This window comes from Rosa chinensis, chromosome 4 (assembly GCF_002994745.2).
Source record: "Rosa chinensis cultivar Old Blush chromosome 4, RchiOBHm-V2, whole genome shotgun sequence".
Classification (NCBI taxonomy): domain Eukaryota; kingdom Viridiplantae; phylum Streptophyta; class Magnoliopsida; order Rosales; family Rosaceae; genus Rosa; species Rosa chinensis.
The window spans coordinates 59,817,097-59,838,281 of record NC_037091.1 but is presented as its reverse complement, the minus strand read 5'-3'; the positions used below and the strand labels follow the sequence as shown (position 1 = coordinate 59,838,281).

General features: G+C 38.2%; 3 protein-coding genes and 1 pseudogene across 3 annotated transcripts; 1 reads left to right on the top strand and 3 right to left on the bottom strand.

The window, feature by feature from the left end:
- Nucleotides 1-3,223: 3,223 nt before the first annotated feature.
- Nucleotides 3,224-4,282, bottom strand: LOC112199675. Its single transcript, XM_024340654.1, has one exon. The coding sequence runs from the start codon at nt 4,280-4,282 to the stop codon at nt 3,224-3,226; it is 1,059 nt and encodes a 352-aa protein (XP_024196422.1).
- An 829-nt stretch (nt 4,283-5,111) lies between these two features.
- Nucleotides 5,112-15,585, top strand: LOC112200087 (importin-9). The gene is made up of 33 exons (XM_024341103.2): nt 5,112-5,399; nt 5,880-5,941; nt 6,303-6,395; nt 6,883-7,054; nt 7,226-7,341; nt 7,623-7,709; nt 7,813-7,929; nt 8,024-8,087; nt 8,207-8,349; nt 8,637-8,684; nt 8,770-8,838; nt 9,634-9,709; nt 10,124-10,254; nt 10,342-10,401; nt 10,551-10,620; nt 10,721-10,785; nt 10,876-10,937; nt 11,038-11,161; nt 11,236-11,293; nt 11,457-11,569; nt 11,685-11,762; nt 11,867-11,929; nt 12,070-12,165; nt 12,304-12,413; nt 12,702-12,891; nt 13,237-13,351; nt 13,904-14,016; nt 14,100-14,177; nt 14,467-14,532; nt 14,617-14,748; nt 14,871-14,930; nt 15,041-15,121; nt 15,224-15,585. Exons 1-33 carry the CDS (start codon nt 5,267-5,269, stop codon nt 15,272-15,274), a joined length of 3,096 nt encoding a protein of 1,031 aa, XP_024196871.1. The 5' UTR covers nt 5,112-5,266; the 3' UTR covers nt 15,275-15,585.
- A 1,685-nt stretch (nt 15,586-17,270) lies between these two features.
- Nucleotides 17,271-17,919, bottom strand: LOC112199674 (annotated as a pseudogene).
- A 648-nt stretch (nt 17,920-18,567) lies between these two features.
- On the bottom strand, nt 18,568-19,695 carry LOC112199673 (F-box protein At4g19940). The gene has a single exon (XM_024340653.1). It carries the CDS (start codon nt 19,693-19,695, stop codon nt 18,568-18,570), a length of 1,128 nt encoding a protein of 375 aa, XP_024196421.1.
- Nucleotides 19,696-21,185: the final 1,490 nt, after the last annotated feature.

The window sequence follows — 21,185 nt, the reverse complement described above, 5'->3', positions numbered from 1 at the left end:
AACTCCCCCACAAGCTGCAGGACCAGGATTACCTTTCGCCAGACCATCAGTGTTAACTTTAACCCAAGGAAAGAGGGGGGGATGCCATAGGACACGTTGAATCTTGGGCGCTTTACGGGGCTTGGGGCACACCCCAAGGGAAGAAAGAAGTCGGGAATCAAGGACGCCCTTATAGTAACCAGGAACAAAAGAACCAAATTGCCGAATCCATGCCATAATAAAACAGCACAGTGTAGAGAAAATAGGAGAACGATTATCAAACCTGAGTCTATTTCGCGCCTTCCAAATTTCCATGAAAATAAGCAATCCAGCTGCCAACCACAAATTATAAAGCTGAGGGGAAAAACCCTTGTGACAAAAGCCCACCCAAAATTCCAGCAGTGAGCCATAAGCAGGAAATGAGGTTCCAAACTGAGTTGCCAGCCATCCCCAAAGATGTTGGGAAAAAGGACAATGTAAAAATAAGTGTAAAGCTGACTCTGCCGAACTGTTGCATAATTGGCAGATGGACACAATCGGAATCCCATCTCTTTTCAGTCGTTCATCAGTGGGCAAGCGATTAAGGAGAATCCTCCAAGCCAAGAAAGAATATCGTGGAGGAATGAAGGGATGCCAAATAGTAGAAGCCCAGTCTCTCAAAATAAAGTGTCGTCTAAGCAAGTTATAAGAATCAGTGAAAGATAACTCTCCAGAGGCTGTAGACTCCCAAATGAGCATATCAGGTTCTGTGTTTAAAGGGAGACAAATATCAGAAATTTTTCTGTGCAAGTCTGGAAAGGTATCTAGGAAGAAAGAGGGAAACTGCCAAGAATGATCTGAGATGAAATCTACCACTCGAAGATCACTGATTCCTGACCAGTCGAAAAAACCCAAAATTTCCAAAATTGGATCTTGAAGCCATTTATCTTTCCAAAAGGACACTGAACGGCCATCTCCAATAATCCAACGACAATTGTGGGTGATATGAAGAGCAATAGAGCGGAAACCTGGCCAGATTGAACTGTACCTTTCCTGTGACGAGACCTAGCTCCAAGATAGAAAGTACTTTTCTCCGCATTAATGAATTGCCCTGAAGCTGCACTATAACGGTCAAGAAACCCGCGCAGCCGTTTAAGAGAGTTTTTTTCCCCACGACAAAACACCATGAGGTCATCTGCATATAACACATGAGACGGTGCAGTGCATTTCCTGGGAAAAGCAATTGGCTTCAATTGACGGGTTTGGAGAAGTAAGTGAAGGCCCCGACTAAGAGCCTCCTCTGCAAGACAGAATAAAAGTGGAGAAAGAGGATCTCCTTGTCTAACACCACGAGCACACGTAAAAAAACCTTGAGGAGAGCCATTGATTAAAAGAGATAATCTTGCTGAGTGAAGAATAGAGCTGACCCAACTAGTGAAAGTGGGAGATAACCCAAAATTACTTAAAACTCGGAGCAGAAAATCCCAATTCAGAGTGTCAAACGCCTTTGCTATATCCACTTTGATTCCCACATTTCCACCATAAGCCTTTCGGTCCAATAAGTTAAAGCATTCCGAAACCATACCAATACAATGATTAATTTGCCTCCCAGGCAAAAAAGCTGATTGCTGAGGAGAAATTATACGTGCAGCAATAGACCCCAATCGAGAAGCCAAAATCTTAGGAATAATCTTGAAGAGAAAATTGGCTAGGGCAATTGGGCGAAATTGGGTGATAAGCTGAGCATTTGGGACTTTTGGAATGAGAACTAAAAAATTGCAATTCATGTTGGGGAGGATCCAGTTTTGAAGAAAAAATTGACGAACACATGCCACCACATCAGAACCAACAATATCCCAACAAGCTTGATAAAAAGACCCTGAAAAACCATCAGGCCCTGGAGCACTAGAACCATCCATAGAAAAAACTGCATTTCTAATTTCCTCAGATGTAGGAATTGCGGATAACACCATATTTTCATTGTCTGTCACCAGAGATGGAATAACTGAACAAACCTCATCCACATTTGTAGAAGGGGAGGAAATATCATAGAGATTCTGATAAAAAGCCACAGTATGTGCTGCAATATCTGAAGGGTCAGTAAGAATCCTCTCCCCCACACAGATAGAAGACATTTGACCCTTAGCTGCACGAATCTTGGCATAAGTATGGAAAAAAGTAGTACTTCGATCCCCATCAGTAAGCCACTTAACCCGAGCTCTATCTTTCCAATAAGTTTCTTGCATCCTGAGAGCATCTAAGACTGAAGACTTTGCAGCAATCTCATCCTCAAACCTTTGATCAGTCATGCCACGGGTCGCGATATCTTGTTGAATGGTGACTAAATTTTCACGAGCAGCAGCAACATTTTGATGGACATTACCGAAAACCGCTTTGTTCCAATCACGCAAACAGTGCTTCAAAGCCTTTAATTTCTGCAAAGTAACAAACATTGGGCAGCCACAAAGTTGAAAGGAACTCCAACAATTAGACACTACTGCATGAAAATTTGGGTGCTGCAACCACATAGACTGAAACCTGAAAGGCTTGGGACCACTTGGGGAGAGTTTTGAAGCAGAGAAAATCAATGGAGAATGATCAGAAACAACACGGGGAAGAGCAACACAACTAGTAAAAGGCCAAGCTTCAAACCAAGTTGTATCACAAAGACATCTGTCCAAACGAAGCTCAACATGTCCACGTGTGCTCCAACCATTTGACCAAGTAAAGAACAAACCTGAAGTATCTAAATGAACAAAAGCACAAGTATCTGACATACTTTGAAAATCTGTACAGCAGAGGCGAGAAGGAGATGGGCCTCCCGATTTCTCGTGGGCTCCTAACACAGCGTTGAAGTCCCCAGTTACCATCCATGGGATAGACGTTTGAGGACGAAGAGCATTAAGATCTTGCCATAAATCCCTGCGTTTGATATAAGAGGTAGAAGCATATACAAAAGAGAGTTGACTGAGCTCATTATCAAAAGGAACCTGAATTGTAACCTGCTGCTCGGAGTTGGAAATAATCGTCGGATTGGGAATATGAAAACCCTTCAACAACCAAAGATTTGGAAGAGCCGCTCCACAATCATTGGTTGCAACAAGATCCAAATTCAAAGAAGACCAAAAAACTGCTGAAATTGAGGTGAACTTTACCTTTGGCTCAGCAATGCAAACAAAATCTGGTTTGTGAATATGACAAATATTAGAAAGCTCGGATTGGGAGTCCTTGTTTCCTATTCCCCTAATATTCCAATAAAGAACCTTCATTGATTGTACTTTTTATTCTTTGTTCTGTCCCTCTTTGGATAAGGAGTTTCACGAGCAAGAGCTTGAGTAGCTTGTCGTCTTTGTTTCTTCTGTTGAGACTTAGAAAGAACCGGTGTGAAACCATTCTCTGTATCTTCATTAACTCCTTGACCAGTAATTAATGAAACATCCTTGGCTAAAGTTGCAATATGTTCGAATCCCGGGGGAGCATGACCCGTAGATAAATCTGCCAGATCAAACATATTTTCCTCTTCCACCATATCATGCCAACTCTGACCACTATGTGAAGAAAGGGGGTTGGTTGGCTGGGCACTACTATAAGCCTTTTGCTCCATATTGGAGCTCACATCTTCATCACACATTTCATTATCCCTGTCAACTTCATCATTCTCATCAGTAATATGAACCTTAGGGTCTTCCAAAATAGTTGTTCCAACTACTAGAGCAAATTCATTAGGAATAATGTCAACCACTGCTTCAGTTTCCTTGTTTGCAAGTATGGCAAGTTTATTCTTATTGATAAGAGGAGTCATGTTGCCTCTACAACTTCCAGGCTTCCCGTTGACTATGGTTTCGTTAATGACCAAATCTGCAATACAATCCAGTTCCTGGTCAACGGCCTCAGTGAGAACATCTTCTGCAAATTTAGTGATCTGATCATAGTTTGCAACCTCAGGGGAGTGTTGCACCTGAGGGGTAGTGTCCAAGTTTTGCTCAGAAACATTGTTTACAGCCGTCTTGGGACGATACTCTTGACGCCCAATGCAAGAAGGCTTTTTAACAGCCTTTTGTTCTTGAGCATTTTGCTCTTTGTTAGAGCTCTTCAAGAACCTGCATTGATCCACCATGTGGCCAACCCTCCCACAATGAGTACACACATTCTCATAGACTACTTCAATCGGAAAACAGTGAGTTTCCCGCTCAACCATCAAAGAAGGTGGTAAGTCGCCTGCAAGATCCACATCAATCAAGACTCGAGCAAAGTACCTGAATTGCCTTTCCCTTGTGGCTTTATCAATTTGCAATGGAGTTCCGACACCCCGAGCGATCTCCATAAGATGTTGTTGGTGCCAATAATCTTGACTCAGACCATAAATCCTAACCCAAATTTGAGCATGAGTTTGCGGAAAGGTATCTCCTGGTACAAAGTCCGGTTTCCACTGAGTTAGGTGAAAAATTCCATCAGGAAGAGTACAAGTACCTCCACTCCATACCCTACGCAGATCGTCTTCTGTGGCAAAATGAATGTCGAAGTAGCCTTTACCAAGAGGCACAAGACGCCATGGCTTTGAAGGCTGCCAGAGAGTAGCAAGCAACCCTTTTAGGGCATCAGCCTTAAAAGGTTTAGAACCCTTACGTAGAAGAAGACGACCAATAAGATTGGTTATGGACAAACTTCTTATTGCTAATAGAACTTCAAATTATGAACTTCCGAAATCCGTTTAAGATATATGCTGTATCTTGAGCTTAAAGTGATCTCAAAATATAACAATCCGTTTCAGCTATATGCTGTATCTTGAGCTTAAAGTGATCTCAAAATATAACAAAACGGAGTGCCCCCAAACACCTGATACAAAGTGTCAGATTCCAAACATCACAAAACAATTTTTTTTTTTTTTTGTGATTTTGTCAAGGGAAACCTAAAGGCTTCTTAGACCCAAAATAAACCCTTTCTACACATGTAAAATACTCCAACTGTGCATTACAACACAGTGTCTGACTACTTTAACAGCTTCGAGGTTCGAACTTGTTGTCCTCAAGTCAAATTCAAGACTTTCCGCTCACAAAGTAACGGGCCATGATCACTTTTGAGCCGGCCCAATAATCAGGTGGAATCTACCAACCCTATATCTCTGCGCTGCTACCACTCACTACTAGAGTGTCGGATTTCCCCTCCCTATATAAACCAGCCGCCTATCTCTGCTCTCTCTCCGATTCCACTTCGAGGCGGGAACCACCAAACCCCATCAACATTTAAAAACAAAAAACCTGAGAAAAGTTAAACAAAATTTCACTATCGGATTAGGGTTCCTCCTGCGATGGCGAACCTCAACATTGTTCTCGATGAAGATCAGCAATGGCTGCTCAATTGCTTGTCCGCTACTCTCGACCCCAACCACGAGGTCCGCTCTTTCGCCGAAGCCTCGCTTAATCAGGCTTCTCTGCAACCGGGTCCGGCTTCTTAAACCCTTCGCTTTGATTTTGATTTTGCTTCTTTTCAATTGTTCCATTTTCGCTGAATAATGTGGATTGGATTTGGAAATTTGATTGGTAGTTTGAAATTATAGCTGGAAATGATCCTCCATACACGAACTGCACTTGTTTTCTTCTAGGTGGTCTGGATTTCTAGCTGAAACGATCCTCACTGCAAGCATCACTTGCTTCGATTTTCGAATTTGATTGCTAATTTGGAATTCTAGCTTAAATGAGATTTTGAAAATTAGAATTATGAGTTTTTTTTTTTTTTTTTTTTTTTTTTTTTTTTGGAAATTTATGAGGGGGATCAAATGCACCTATGAGGTTGATGATTTGGTCATCTAGTGGGTGAAGTGGAAGTATATAATTGATCTTTATTTGCTTTCCTTGTTCTGCTTATGGATCGCTGCAGCATATGAAAACTTAGAAGATTGACTGGTTTACAATTGTCTTAAGGTTTTGGAAGTGCGTTATCAAAGGTTGCTGCAAATAGGGAGCTCTCGCTAGGGTTGCGCCAGATATCCTTTTATTATCAAGGTTCTGTACTTAGCACCATGAGCTTTGTTTTTCTTCCTTAATGTTTTATAATCAAGTTCCATTCTTTTGCTCCATGCGTTTCTTATTTGATTGAAGAACACCACTTCTGAAGTTACTTTTTTTTTCCTGCTTTTCCACGTTGTCATTACTTTTTCCAGTAACGAAAGCATAAAGAAAATGGGAGGTGGTTTTGTTTTTTCTTGTGTTGTTTCCACCTCAAAGATCAAGAAAATATATGGGAGCTATGTTTTGCACACTGGCTGCTGATTAATGGTCCCACCTGTTGCGTAAAGCAGGATTCTTTTTTCTTTTCCTCTCTTGTGAGACTTAACTTACTTTTACCTAGCTGCTGTCCTTCTAAAGCAGTTTATTAAAAAACACTGGAACGAAGGCGATGAAGCATTTGAACACCCTGCTGTTTCAAGTGATGAGAAGGTATTTGCATTTGACATTTTCAAGCGCTTAAATTTGTACTACTCTTGACCTTGATAGTTATTTTTACCTTGTTTTCATGTTCCAGAGACTTTGGTAACAATTTTGGCATGTATTGCCTACCTTTGAATTAGTAGCTTTTCTCTTTTCCCCCTGCTGTTCTGGAGTTATGAACTATATGTTTTGATTTTTTTTTTTGTTCATTATTGTTTGAACCGACATTATACATCTACTTTTCTGGATACCAACTCCTAATAATTTGATAGTGTTATGTTGTTTTAGATTATTTACTGTTGATGTTGTTATGTTATATATTTAACTGTGGTTGTACTTGCTGGTGATAAGTTGGTTAGAATTCAGTACTTCATAATATGGAGTTGATCTTGACAATGCATTTGACCTTTATTTATTAGTAACTTCATGATAAAGGCAAAATTAATATACCTTAATCTCCTCCTATATTTAATTTAAGTAATGGTTACATTTTCAGGTGGTTGTGCGCAAACTTCTTTTGTTTTCATTAGATGATCCTCATAGGAAAATCTGTACAGCAATTAGTATGGCTGTAGCATCAATAGCAGGTTATGATTGGCCAGAAGATTGGCCGGACTTATTACCATATCTAATGAAGTTGATTAACAACCAAACCAATATGAATGGAGGTAAGCCTTTCTAATTCATGATCTGACAACTCTATCTCGGTTCTATCTGTGTGGCCAAAATGAGTCTATCAGACACGTTAAGTTTCTAAAATTGTTTGTCGTTCTTTTCCGTATTTCTGACTTTGACAAGTTTTTTCTGCTTTAGATTTTCACCTTTCTTAAATTTTGCAGTGCACGGAGCTCTTAGATGCTTGGCTCTTCTCTCTGTGGACTTGGATGATACTGTGGTCCCGACGCTAATTCCCGCTTTGTTCCCATGCTTACTTACAATTGTATCATCTCCTCAGGTTAGTACCCTCTGTCTTCTTTTCCAATTAATTGTCTTCGAGCTCTCTTGAATTTGAAGGTAAGTAAAACTCCTTTGTAGAATGCCTGTTGTGTGACCTATTTGAGTCTCATGTTCTTCTGCTTATGAACTGTGGTTATTTTAAGAGGAAAACCTTTCGTGGCATTTGTGGCACTTGATTGTTAATGCAGTTTATGCTTACTTTTCTGTCATAGCATCTCAGTTTGATGATTTTTGTTTCCTTCAGTTAACCATGTGGTCTTGTGGGATTTGTATGTGCAGGTGTATGACAAATATTTACGCACAAAATCCTATTCAATTGTTTATTCATGTATCGCCGTGTTGGGGGTGATGAGTGGTGTATATAAGGTATTTGATCTGTTATCTATTCTAATGAACTTCCCACGATCTGAAGTGCGGTAAATTAAGCTTCTTCTATTATGAATTAACAGATTAAGATGTTTATGTCCAGACGGAAACCACTGCATTAATAGCACCTATGCTAAAACCATGGATGAATCAATTTTCAGCAATCCTGAGTCGTCCAGTGCAATCCGAAGATCCTGATGATTGGAGCATAAGAATGGAGGTTGGTTCGGTGATTTAATTACAAATTTGTTGTGATATGTACATCTGCTAATAGACTGGGCTTTTTATATATGGTTTATTTCCTTCGTCATTAGGTATTGAAGTGCTTGAATCAGTTTGTTCAAAATTTCCCAAGCCTTATTGAGAGTGAATTTATGAGTAAGTCATTCTTATCAATCAGTGGGTGTGACTTATACAATTTGTATCCATGTTCTGCTCATGGATAATGTACATACGGTAGTTTCATATCTTGTGCTGAACTGTTTCTATTGTGGCAGTTATTGTGGGGCCATTGTGGCAAACTTTTACGACTTCTCTTGAAGTATATGTGCGATCGTCAATTGAAGGTGCAGAAGATTCATACGATGGAAGATATGATTCAGATGGTGCTGATAAAAGCCTAGATTCCTTTGTCATCCAGGTAGTTAAATCCATATGACATTTGAAATATTTCTTGACTGCTTGTAGAGCATGGAAACCCAATTGTCCTCATAAAAATGTCTTGCGGTCTTCCTGGATCAAAAACATAACTTTATTGCTTTATCACGTGTGACAATTTCATTTCCTTCCTGCATATCCAAGTTGTAGTTTAGCCATATTGTATCGAAGGTCTCTGGATCATCTGGAAGCTTTGATCTTGTGTTCTTCCCCCCTATACTGTACATATTTTGTCACTGTAATTGTTAAAACCTATGTATTTATATGCAGTTATTTGAGTTTCTGTTGACTATCGTGGGTAATGCAGAATTGGTAAAGGTATGCTACCCATCTCTACTTCTTGCCTTTTGTTTTTCATTACCTACTTTTTTATTGTATAATGGTTTTCTCCTTAATCTTATAGGTCATCACGAATAATGTCAAGGAGTTGGCGTATTACACTATTGCTTTTCTGCAAATAACGGAACAACAGGTAGTCTTGTGCTATGTTAATTTTTGTTCAGTTTCTCATATGTATTCAGTAATGCACAAAATTTTCCCACCAGTTCCTTCTGTTAGAGACTCTTGGTGTGTTGTTATCTCTCGAGAAGTAGAAAGAATTACAATCCCCATTCTGCCTAAAATTCTCGGTATTCGTTGATAGTTAGAATAGGTTCATAGGGCTGGCCAGCTGATCTGTTTTAATTTTAAAAGAGTTGTATATGGTCCTTTCCTATTTCTCCTATGTCGTAGGGTTAGAGCCAAAACTTAGTGCTCAGCAGATTCAAGAAATTCACAGACAACCTTTGTGTCATTACCTCAACATGTGTGAACCTGCATATTATTGGTTATCTCATTTGTCTTGCATTGTTGTCTTATCCAAAGAAAAGTTGTCTATCTGGCCTTTACATTCTAAAGTTCTTTTTCTCTATAATTCAGCTTTTGGATATCCTCACACTGGTTTTTTAGTTCCAATTCTCGTATTCCAACCATCATGTCCTCATGCACCTTAATGTGATTTTGGTATTTCATAAATATGGCCCTCTCTTTGACTATTTGAGACTAAATAACTGAATACTGGGACCTACTTGATTATAAATTTATAATCATTATACTCATATGTTCCTCTAGATCGTTTTTATCTGATCGATTGTCTTACTTTGTAAGTTTTCCTGATTGGGGAAGTAAATCACCTCTAGTATTACCAAGTGTTTTTAAATTTCATGTTCTTTTGTTATATTAAAACCATCAGTTTAATGGTTGTTCCTCTGTTGTCATTGTTCTTTAGGTTCATACTTGGTCAATGGATGCCAACCAATTTGTAGCTGATGAGGATGATTCTACTTATAGCTGTCGTGTTTCGGGTATGTGTAGCATCTCTCATGCAAGTTAATGCTTCTTATGGAAACCCTCCTTGACAATCATTATATACATGTATATATATGTATATGTGTGTGTGTATTCCTTTTTCTTGTACGTAGTAGTGTTTCTACAGAGAATAACTGTAGTATAGTAAGCTGATTTATGGAAAAGCAATAGTCTTATTGCATTATAATATGGTTTTTGTTGTCATTCAAGATCACTGTTGTAGAAAGAAATATCACTGTTGTAGAAATAAATCAATGCCATCCCTGAGGCTACTTCATGATTCTGTTCTATTGAAGTATATCAATGTTGCCCTTGGGTTTAGCCCTAGTATTTCAATTTTGCAATCCCAATTTAAAGTTAGATTTCTTTCTTCTGACCCACTTGAGCTTTATACTACTTTTCCTTTCCAGGTTCACTTCTACTTGAAGAAGTGGTGAATACGTGTGGTACAGAAGGAATCGGTGCCATCATTGATGCTGCAAAAACACGTTTAAGTGAATCTCAAAGAGAGAAGCATACTGGTTCTGCCATTTGGTGGAGAGTAAGTAGACATCATTTTTCCTATGCATGTTCATTTAATTCATCTTTGTTAATTCTTTTTCCTTTTTATGGCTGATGTATGCTTCAGATGAGAGAGGCTACTCTGTTTGCTTTGACTTCTCAATCAGAACTATTGCTTGAAGCAGAGGTTTGTGCTTTCTTGTTTAGATGATGCCATTTATTTTCAAGGGGTGGTTTTTATGCTTCTGCTTGGTGTGTTTTCTTTTCTTTTTGCATGTCACTCAATTCCAGTTTCAAGTGGATTCACCTTGGTAGACTCTGATTTAACATTCGCAGGATTCAGGATTGACAAGAGTTGGCTTAGGAAACCTTCTAGAGCAGATAATCAGTGAAGACATTGGATTAGGTTCTTTTTTCCCTGCAATAGCCCACCACCTTCCCAAAAAAAAAAAGGACAGAAGCATTCGTTCATTTGTGAATAAACATTTTCTGTTATTGTGTTGCAGATGTTCATGAATATCCCTTTCTTTATTCTCGCATGTTTTCATCGGTTGCTAAGTTCTCCTCCGTGGTAACTATAACATTCTTTCCTTATCTATTTTAAAGTTTTTTTTTTCTATTTGATTGGAAGTATCTTTGAAACATTTCTGATGTTGTATAGATCAGTCATGGAGTTCTTGAGCACTTTCTCTATGCTGCTACTAAAGCAATTGCCATGGATGTGTAAGTCTCTCTCTCTCTCTCTCTCTCTCTGATTCATTTCTGTCTATGAGGAATTTGTATCTAATCAAGAATTGAATTCATCTTTTGTCATCACTGTTAGGCCCCCGCCTGTCAAAGTAGGTGCCTGCAGGGCACTTTCCCAGCTCCTACCTAAAGCAAACAAAGGATTAATTCAACCACATATAATGAGTTTGTTTACATCACTTTCAGATCTTCTTAATCAGGTACTCATTGCCAGTATTTACCTTAGTGTTATTCTTGTATTTGCATTAAGCGTTTATTATAATTCTGGTTTTAGGCGTCTGATGAAACCTTGAACCTGGTACTTGAAACACTGCTAGCGGCAATTGAGGCAGGTGAGTTTTAAAGGGAATACAGTTGAAGCAGCTTCTTTTATCTTGATAGAACTGGATGGATTTGTAACCCCTGCTATATACTTTCTTTTTGGCGTGTGAAATCATTGAATTATTTTGACTTTTTAAGAGGTTGCCTGGCTACGTGTTTTCTATTCAATTGTAGGTTATGAATTATCGGCATCAATAGAGCCTATCATTTCCCCTGTGATCCTTAACATGTGGGCGTCACATATTTCTGATCCTTTTGTCAGTATGGATTCAATTGAAGTTCTGGAGGTAATTTTATGGAGCATTGTTGGTACATGTAATAACATATAAAAATGTGTGTAAAGCTAAATGACTTATGATTTACTTGTTCAATTGACCAGCTTTTGTTCATGATATTTACCAGGCACTCAAAAATGCTCCTGGCTGTATACATCCACTGGTTTCCCGAGTTTTACCGTATGTTTCACCAGTCTTGAATAAAGTATGTCAGTGCTTGTAACTAAATTGCATTATAATTGTGTTCTAGTTTGATATTTTGAGGGGAAAAAGTCTTTGCTTCTGATGCATACTGATGGTAATTGTCAGCCCCAACAGCAGCCTGATGGATTAGTGGCTGGATCAGTGGATCTGGTGACGATGCTATTGAAAGTAAGATATGCTTCAGTGAATGTTCATCTCTTATTTTCTTCATTCTTTTTCTTTTTCTTTCTTCTTATAGTTAATCATCCTCGAATTTCCAGTTTTACTCTTTAGACAGCTAATTAAACTTTGTGATAGTATTGGTACAGAATGCTCCCGGCGATGTGGTGAAAGCAGTATATGATGCTTGTTTTGATGGTGTTATCCAAATTGTCCTACGAAGTGATGATCATAGTGAAATGCAGGTACTCTCTCTCTCTCTCTCTCTCTCTCTCTCTCTCTCTCTCTCTCTCTCTCTTTTTATATATATATATATATATTATTAAATTGTTCATACTATTACATAGTTAAGTGACTCAAGCTTGTTGCAACAACTATACCAGAATGCAACAGAATGTTTAGCTGCTTTTATAGCTAGTGGAAGACAAGATGTGCTTGCTTGGGGTGGTGATTCTGGAAATACAATGAGAAGGTTGCTTGATGCAGCTTCAAGGTAATCACTTCTTGAAATAAAAATATAAAAAAATAAATAATAAAATAAGAAGGTTGCTTGATGAGAATTTCATGTTATCTTTCATGCCAAAAGTGTCCGCCTGGTTGGGATGATATGCTGTATATGCCTTTTTATTCCATTTGTGTCACTGGATTGAGTTTTTTCTTTTCTTTTTCTTTTTACATGGCAATTCATTATAATATTTGTAGGCCTATCAACACAAAAAGGAAAAAGAAATTTCTTCAAAATTGTAAGATTTAGTTACTGTAAGCTTTATGTTGAGTGCAGGCTTCTGGACCCTAAATTGGAAAGCTCTGGTTCTCTTTTTGTTGGGAGCTACATTCTGCAACTTATTTTGCATCTTCCATCACAAATGGCACCCCATATTCGAGACCTGGTCGTTGCTCTTCTTAGGCGCATGCAATCTGCCCAAATAGTAGGACTGAGAAGCTCTCTCCTACTCATATTTGCTCGACTGGTATGCACTTAACACTTGATGTTTGTAAGTTCCTACAGTGACCACTTTTTATGGGTTATACTGAAACACTACAATTTTTTTTTCTTCCCAGTTTTACAAGATGCAGTAATCAGGGTATTTTTACCCTAATGCATGAAAGTCTTTGACTAGCATATACATACTAATTTTCAATGAAAATATAGTTGGTTCATTTTTGCAGCTTCTACCTTGTTTGTTTCTCATCAAATTGTCCTGACAATCTTTACCTTTCCATTGAACTTTTACTTAGCAGCCTAGTCTGGTATGGCTCAAGCATAGACTATCCATGTCTTATACGATTTAATTTTTGATTGTTGTATTTCATAGGTACACTTTAGTGCCCCAAATGTTGAACAGTTTATTGATCTGCTGGTCTCCATTCAAACTGATGGCTATGATAACTCTTTTGTATATTTAATGTCAGAATGGACCAAACAGCAAGGTAATTTCATATGCTTGTTTACTTCTCATATAATCATAGCTAGATCAAAATATGAATCTGGACTAGAAGTTTCTGATTGGTGCAATGTTTAATTTATTAAATCCAGTTCATAAAACCCAATCCTTGTCCCTGGAAAAAAATGCAACTTATCTTCAGAACAAGTATGCATTTGTAATGTCCTTTGACAAACAGGCTGACTTTTAGCAACAATTTTATTCATGTTTCACTTCTTTGCTCATGCCAATACGATTTCAGTTATTAGTTGAAAGGTCAAATTCAGCTTACTTAAGATTGTTCCCTGTGTGAAAAGTCTATTTAGAAACTTGGACCTAAAGATCATTATCTTCCCTATGGGAGCTGTTTCCTCTTTAGTTTGTTTTTTTAATGTTTAGCACTTAGCAGAAGGGCATTTGAGCATACATGTGTGCAATAATTTAATCTGCAATTTATGAACTTATATTAGCCTCTGTTTACTGAAGAGGCTAAGACTTATTAGAGGCTCTGCAAAAGTCAGATATTAAGATCTATTTCCCACATGTTAATTGAGTGCAGGTGAGATTCAGGGGGCCTACCAAATTAAAGTCACTACTACTGCTTTGGCCTTATTGCTCTCATCTAGGCATCCTGAATTAGCAAAAATCAATGTGCAAGGAGTTTTAGTTCAGGTTCTGCTGAAACTTTTATGGTCCTATTCATTTTCTTATATTTCCTTGCTGATTAAAAACTTGTTCTGCTTCCTCTTCTAAAGTCTGCTGCTGGGATAACGACTCGTTCAAAAGCTAAATTAACTCCTGATCAGTGGACAGTGGTGCCACTTCCTGCAAAGGTACATCTTGGGGGTGGGGGCCCTTTTTCATTATCATTTTCTTTTTTATCAAGCAGCAGATTTATTTGAGCTGAAAAGCTAGTGAATGCACAGAGCTTTAGTATTGTAGAGTTTTTACACTTGGCAAGCAACTTCTGCATTTGTTTCAGTGCACATACAGTGGCTACTGCAGGATTATATTAGCCATACATAGAAAGTTATTTATTAGTATTAGTGCCTGTGCTTCATGCAATGATTGTTGGAAATACCAGTTTTAGAAATCTTTTACCATTTCTCCTTGTTTTTGCAGATAATGGCTTTGTTGGTAGATGCATTGGTTGAAATCCAAGAACAGGTTTTAGCTAGTGATAATGAGGTAGTCAATCTTTTTGCTTTACTTTTTTGGGGAAAATTACATATCAATACTGAGCTTTAAGCTTGGAGCCCATTCCTGCTGCAGGATAGTGACTGGGAAGAAGTTGAGGCAGATGATGGGGAAGCTGATAAGGACTTGATGCATGCAGCAGGTGTAACGTCTTTTGGCCAACCCACACATGAACATCTTGAAGCAATTGCAAAAGTATTTAATAAGGTATTTTCTTGTTGGTTAATTATACCTTATGGAAACTATGAATCTTGCAGTAGATAGTATTATCTACAGGTGTATACTGTATATGAGTAGATCACTCACGAAACTTTGACATTTTATTAAAGGATGAAGAAGAGGATGGGTATGAAGATGATAATTTAAGTGTGGCCGATCCCCTTAACCAGGTATATCATGAACTTAATTTTTTTTTTCCAAAGTTTTATGAAATTATTTTATATCCGCCAAGTATTATGAAATATGTTTTGTATATTTATTCTTTGATCTCACTTTACAGATTAATTTGGCAAATTATCTTGCCGAGTTTTTTGTAAATTTTTGTCAGAGGGAAAGACAACTGTTTGATCATCTTTGCCAGGTCAGCTTCCGTAGTTCATAATGATAAGGGAACAAAGAGTGACAATCTTTAATCTAGTTATGGCTGAATTTGTGTGACATCTTTTACTTTTGTCAACTGCAGAGTCTGACACAGAATCAAAGGAATGCTATTCAGAAGATCAAAACTGTCTGAGGGTTTCATTGTATATGTGAAGCTTGGATTGTGAGCTTGCTAATCGATTATTGTTGAATTGTTCAAAAAGAAAAATATATTAACCCTAAAAATATGGGGAACAAGAAAAAACTTGCATTTCTTGCCAAGGTTTTCCCTGAGGATGTCATTAGTTTTGAAAAGCTCCGTGTATTGTCTATACCGATTGGACAAAAAAATTTTGAAGTGCAGGTGGTCAATAGCCAAAATGCAGAAAATCGAGCCATGTAATTCGTTAATTTGTTGTGAATATTGTTTGTCCTTAGTTGTTGATTTCTGAGATATGTTAAGAAGCAACGTCTTTCTGGTTGAATTGCTTATTATTCTATTATGAACAGTACTTCTTACTTTATATGTTAGTGAGAAGAAAAAAAAAAAACAGATATTGAAGTTATTGAAGCCAGTATAACAATGACCCGAATCTACCATCAATCTTCTTCCCCCTCTAGTTTTCGTGTTCCTTTTGCTAAAAGTTATTCAGATTGGTAAAAAAAAAAAAAAAAATCTGTGTGAGAAGTGATTTTTAAGTGATGGAAAATTGTTCTGAAAACACTTGAATAGAATATATGCATTTCTGCCGATAACTATTGGATCTCATATGAATCTTCGAACCAAAACCGAAACTAGTCTTGGATCTAATCGTTCTTCCTGATTGCCATGTGCATTTATAACGTCAGGTGTATCCTAAATTAATCAGAAACTCAACCAAAATATTGGGTGAAGAATCCTCAGATGCCAACAATAGGCAAAGGGGAATCACGTACTGTTCTTGAGGAAGTCTCAAAAGGACTTGTTACTTGAATACGGTGATGAACTGAAATAGAGAAAAGAGTCGTAACGGCAGGAGTTGCCGTCAACTTTGTAGTATACAAATGCAAGATAATGTGGCGAGCTCCTAAGCCATTGGATTTTGTTGATGGCAGAGATTTTATGAAATTCTCAAAATTGCAGAGAACTCGCTTTAGAGGATCTCAATCCGAAGCGGATACAATAAGCATAACTGACTCTCTCGTAGTTTGGAGACTTTGGATGGGCTGATTTATCACGTAGAGCTTCTGGAAGAGCAATAAACTCGGGTGTTGGGATTAAAGACATAAGCTGGGTGAGGGTCGTCCTCACACATGGAATCAAAAAGACAGATTAAGCCAGCATCGGCGATGGCGTGGCAATGATGCTCATGTGAAAAGGATGACAAATGTGGAGTGCCTAGATTTACAAGCAGGTCGATGGGAGGTGTAGGACAAATCCCTTCCTGGTTGATTTGCATGGAGAGCAAGCGTTTTGGTCTTATGGGTTCGGTCTCGTGTTGCCAGAAGTAGACGTGGAGGTAAGTGGTGGGGCTGTTGTGCAAGTTCCCATATACCCTGAGAAAGAAAAGATCACGGATGAGAGAGGACCAAGATTTGCAGACGCACTTGAACCTCATCAGCTAGGGCCTTGTCAGGTAGCCATGGGAGGATATGAGACAGTATGATGTTGCTGGGGATAAGCTTTGCAACATCAGGTTCAACTTCCATGGTTGGTCTAGCTGAGTACAGAGATGAGTACGTTCTCTCAATCTTCTTGGCTATTTGAATAGAACAACGTGAACCAAACTAGGAAAGGGATCCCATCTATGATTTAGCAAACCCCAAATCCGATTAGGACTTGGAAACCTAATCAAACATTTCCTAATCATACCCCAAACTGGTCGTGCTGCATTATCGGACTCAACTCCTATTTCCTTATTAGCGTTCACTCGTATTCAATATGTAAATATTGAACTCTTCACTTTTCCTATTACTTACACATTCTTTGTTTTCATCTGGCCATACAACCACATTATATAATATATAGATATAATTACACACTATATGTCTATATCTATGAAACTAAAACGGAGATCATGTTGTGATCATAGTCATCATACTTCAAAGTAACATAACATCTTATATCTGACGACGGGTTCAACGAAAGAAGTCTGCCACAGCTACAAAAACTATCCCAAGGATATGCTCCGGGCATGTAGAGCGCCTTGTAGGCATTGAGCAGCACCAAAATAATTTAAGAACCCCAAAAACCAAAATTCATGGTTATCAGTTGAGATAATAATTAATATGTATGTACTTTTCACCAGGATTGGATCTGCTTAACGAAGAATTAACTGCTTTAAGCTGATGCAGTGGGAAAACCACCTTATAATAGCTACATTCAGTCTGGTTTTCAGCTTTGTATAAAATGGGATTATCACTGCAATAAGCAATCTTTGCATTAGATACATATAACACTCCCATTACTGGACTGTACGACGTACATAAGTAACATGCAAATGAATTTTGAAGTTGCTCCTCAGGAACAATCTCAAATAAGGTCGATCGAAAGATCCTATAGTAACCACCTTCCGCTAAAACTTTTGTTCCTCGTGTAATTCTTCCCATGGCAGCATCAGCAAAACTAGGGCTTGTCAAGTGCTGCCACGTGTTTCCGGTGATATCCATAGCCTTCTTTGTAGCTTCCCCGACGGACTTTCTCCATGTCCCAAATGCATTCCATACAGTCTTCACAGAACCTTCGGAGGAGAAAGTTGGACTTAGCACTGGGGCATAGTGAGCCACGTAAGGACTGGATCCCTGTTGCGATTCAGACATGGAGCTCGGACACTAGGCAATTCGGTGCTTGAATGGTCACAACTGTGAACAATTCAAGAGAACACTTGATTTCAATATAAACCATCGAATGAATAATACAACACCTAATTTGCCCTTGTATAGGCTACGAGTCTCAGTTTACTCTCTTAGAGTCTTGCGGAGCAAGAAAACAAGTAAAATTCTAGAAGAAAAGAATCCAAATATGACTATCTAAACAAAAGAATCATATTTACTTTCCTGCGTAAAAAATTTAAGGTGTCGCAGTAGCTAGCTAGGCCGTCTCATTGTCATCCTAACGGGACTATACTTCTGGTTCTTTTTATTTTGGCTATAAATAATGGTCATCGTTTTTCTTTAACGAAATAAGTTCCATTAGAAATTGAAGAATCTAATGGGGGACACGGCCAAAATCCTGTAATTGTTATAGTCGATCAAGTAATAATTAAACAAGTACTATATTAAAATTTGAAAGTTTCAGTAAAAGTACCTTGACATTAACAGTCTACTATCAAGTGATCACTCTAGAGTCGGACAACCCAAATCAAGAAGACAAAACAATAAGAACAAAGACTACTAATTAATAGCAGTCGTACCTAATAACGAAGAACAACAATCACCTCCCCCATATAGAAAATTTAACTGGCCATCTCATGATCTCAAGGTGATCACACTTTCATCATAACTAGTAAGCAAGCTCCATAGACCAATCTTCACCGGCAAACTAATCTTACATTTCCGAAAGCTATCGCTCTCTATATTGTAAAGATGAACACTGACATTGCCCGAGTCCCGTAAGGTAGGCTTGAGCAGGAGCTCACCTGTGTGGATTGTACCCAACGGAATAGGGCACCCTAATTTCTCCCAACTCGAGGTAAATATGATATTCTTCTTAACCCACACATGATTTTGGTAATCCTCCAAAATCCACAATAACATCATGTCCTGTTGAAGCAATGATGTGTCATACACAGCCACACATCCACCCACTTCAACAATATTCCCGGAGTCACAATCTCCGGGAAGTGGGATGTTGGCTCTGAATCTTTCGGCTCCAACATCAAATGCAACTATAATCTTCTGATTCGTATGCATCCAATGTATGCCTCCATGGAGGCATACACTTTTCTTAGCAAAGTCTAGCCTTTCAGGATCAAAAGGAAAGTCCAACTCTATGTGCCTCCATGTAGTTGTACCCAGAGTGAAAATTTTGAACCTCAGAGAAGTCACATAATTCGGGTAATCCTCATTACCAGACCAATGCACTTGGAAAACCTTATACTCGTTTGTAACAGCACTGAATCCGAGATGGTGTGTAAACAATTCGGCTTCAAGGCTGGTATGGGGAAGAGTTATAATCTGTTCAGTACAGGGATTGAAAACATAAACCGTTTTGGCATTAAGTTGATCGGCTAAAATCGTCAAGCCGTTGATACTATGTGTGCCGCCGAGAAAGGAATAGGACGGTGCTGGAAGGCTAAAGAGGTCTGTTGTTGGATTAATAACATTCTTTTCTCCTTCTTCTTGGTTGAGTTTCACAGAGTGAAAGTGTTGAAGTGTGGTTGTGGAGTCGTCCGACGTGGTGAAGAGGAGGTGAGTGGAAGGGCTGCACCGGAAGCTACGGTGGACGGTGAGAAAAGAAGGGTTGCGGGTGAGAGAGGACCATGATTTGCAGACGCATCTGCAACGGATCACAAACTTGGTCGGTAGCCTTGGGAGTATCTGGAAGCATATGATTTCGGGTGGGAGCTCTCCGCTGATCACTGAGTCAGCTTCCATGTATGTTTGATTACTTTCGCAACTGGAAGGTAGCCCTAGCAGAGTTTTGAGTAAGAATCGAGATCAAGTCAGAAACCGTACACCTTCGACTAGTATTTTTTTTTTTTCAATAATAATTAAAGAAGTAGATGATATTAGTTCGGTTGTGATAATCTATTTAGAGCATTAAGCACCACAATCCTTAATGAAAAGGGATCATCACGTTCAGAATTCCACCCGGATTAAATAATCTTCTATATATATAATGGATTTCTAAACTATTACGAATTATAAAACCATTTTGAAATTGAATTAATTTGGACATCACTTTGATTTAATAAGGATCTTTATGATTGAGGGAAACCTAATGTTGTGCTCAGAGTGCCTCAGACATAAAAAATTGAGAAAGATTAAAAGAAAACAAACAAAGAAAGAAGATTATTAGGAAAAACTGTCTGCCGGCAGACAAAAAACTCGAGTTAAACTCATTATGCATGGCGTGTTCTTTTTTCATTCATACCGACGGAGAGTGGAAGACTTCCAAATCTAGTAGTCAATTGACTCAATTCTGTCCACTACCCCTGAGTGGTGGAGCGGCAATCCGGGGCTGGCGCCGACCTCTCGTGGATAGGTCACAGGTACACCTCTAGACTTGGAGCCTAGGGTCTTGCATGTCGATGTATCACATCATCACTTAAATTTGTGACTTTGTTATCTACCCACCGTTTTTTGGGGTAAAAATATCCGGTGTAATATGATTTCTGTTTTTGAGAGATCAGTGTAAGATGACTTAAAAAGAAAAAAGGAATTATAGAACCCAATTTATAGTTTACTATATAATCTATACAATTCAAAGAAGCCCTTCTAATGAGGATCACTAAAATGAAAACTAGTTTAGAACTTTCTAATCAACTGTTTGAGAGACTCACTTTTCTATTACATTTATGGCAAATAAACTGTTAGATATTAATATATGCATGAGTAGATAATTTTTGAAAATTTTCTTCTAAATTGCTAATGGTTAAGACACTGAACTATATCAAATCAATGAACGAACCAAATCTGTCAAATATGAACTGTTCATGTTCATAACTGATAAATTACGATTTATGAATGCCTCGACGATTTTCAATTTGGTTGAAAAATTGCATAAATGATCTACACATAAATATCTAAACATATAACGATTAGTTTGTGGAAATGTAACTGAAAAGTGAGTTTCACAAAAAAGTCCTCAATTGATCCTCATTTTTGTGGATCTCATTAGAAGGGCTCAACATGAAGTAAAGAAATTTACCCTCCTTTATGACAATTTCTAGCTCCTAATCACTTGGATTAGCCCCAATTTACTTGGCAGTAGTCTAACCTTATTATTTCATGAGGTCGTATTATATTGGATAGTTTGTTGGTCCATGCACACTCATTATTAATACTATTCGAATAAAACTAAGTAAATCACTTTTTTACATCTCAACTAAAGCTCATTTAATATGACATCTCTTGTGGCATGG

What these genes read in the sequence shown, in the direction of transcription:
- LOC112199675 (XM_024340654.1), bottom strand. Translation starts at nt 4,282, where the DNA reads ATGGAGATCGCTCGGGGTGTCGGAACTCCATTGCAAATTGATAAAGCC.
- LOC112200087 (XM_024341103.2), top strand. Translation starts at nt 5,267, where the DNA reads ATGGCGAACCTCAACATTGTTCTCGATGAAGATCAGCAATGGCTGCTC. An exon ending in TATTGAGAGTGAATTTATGA is followed by an intron (nt 8,088 to 8,206) that starts GTAAGTCATTCT and finishes CTATTGTGGCAG; the next exon opens with TTATTGTGGGGCCATTGTGG. An exon ending in TGTTTGATCATCTTTGCCAG is followed by an intron (nt 15,122 to 15,223) that starts GTCAGCTTCCGT and finishes TGTCAACTGCAG; the next exon opens with AGTCTGACACAGAATCAAAG.
- LOC112199673 (XM_024340653.1), bottom strand. Translation starts at nt 19,695, where the DNA reads ATGGAAGCTGACTCAGTGATCAGCGGAGAGCTCCCACCCGAAATCATA.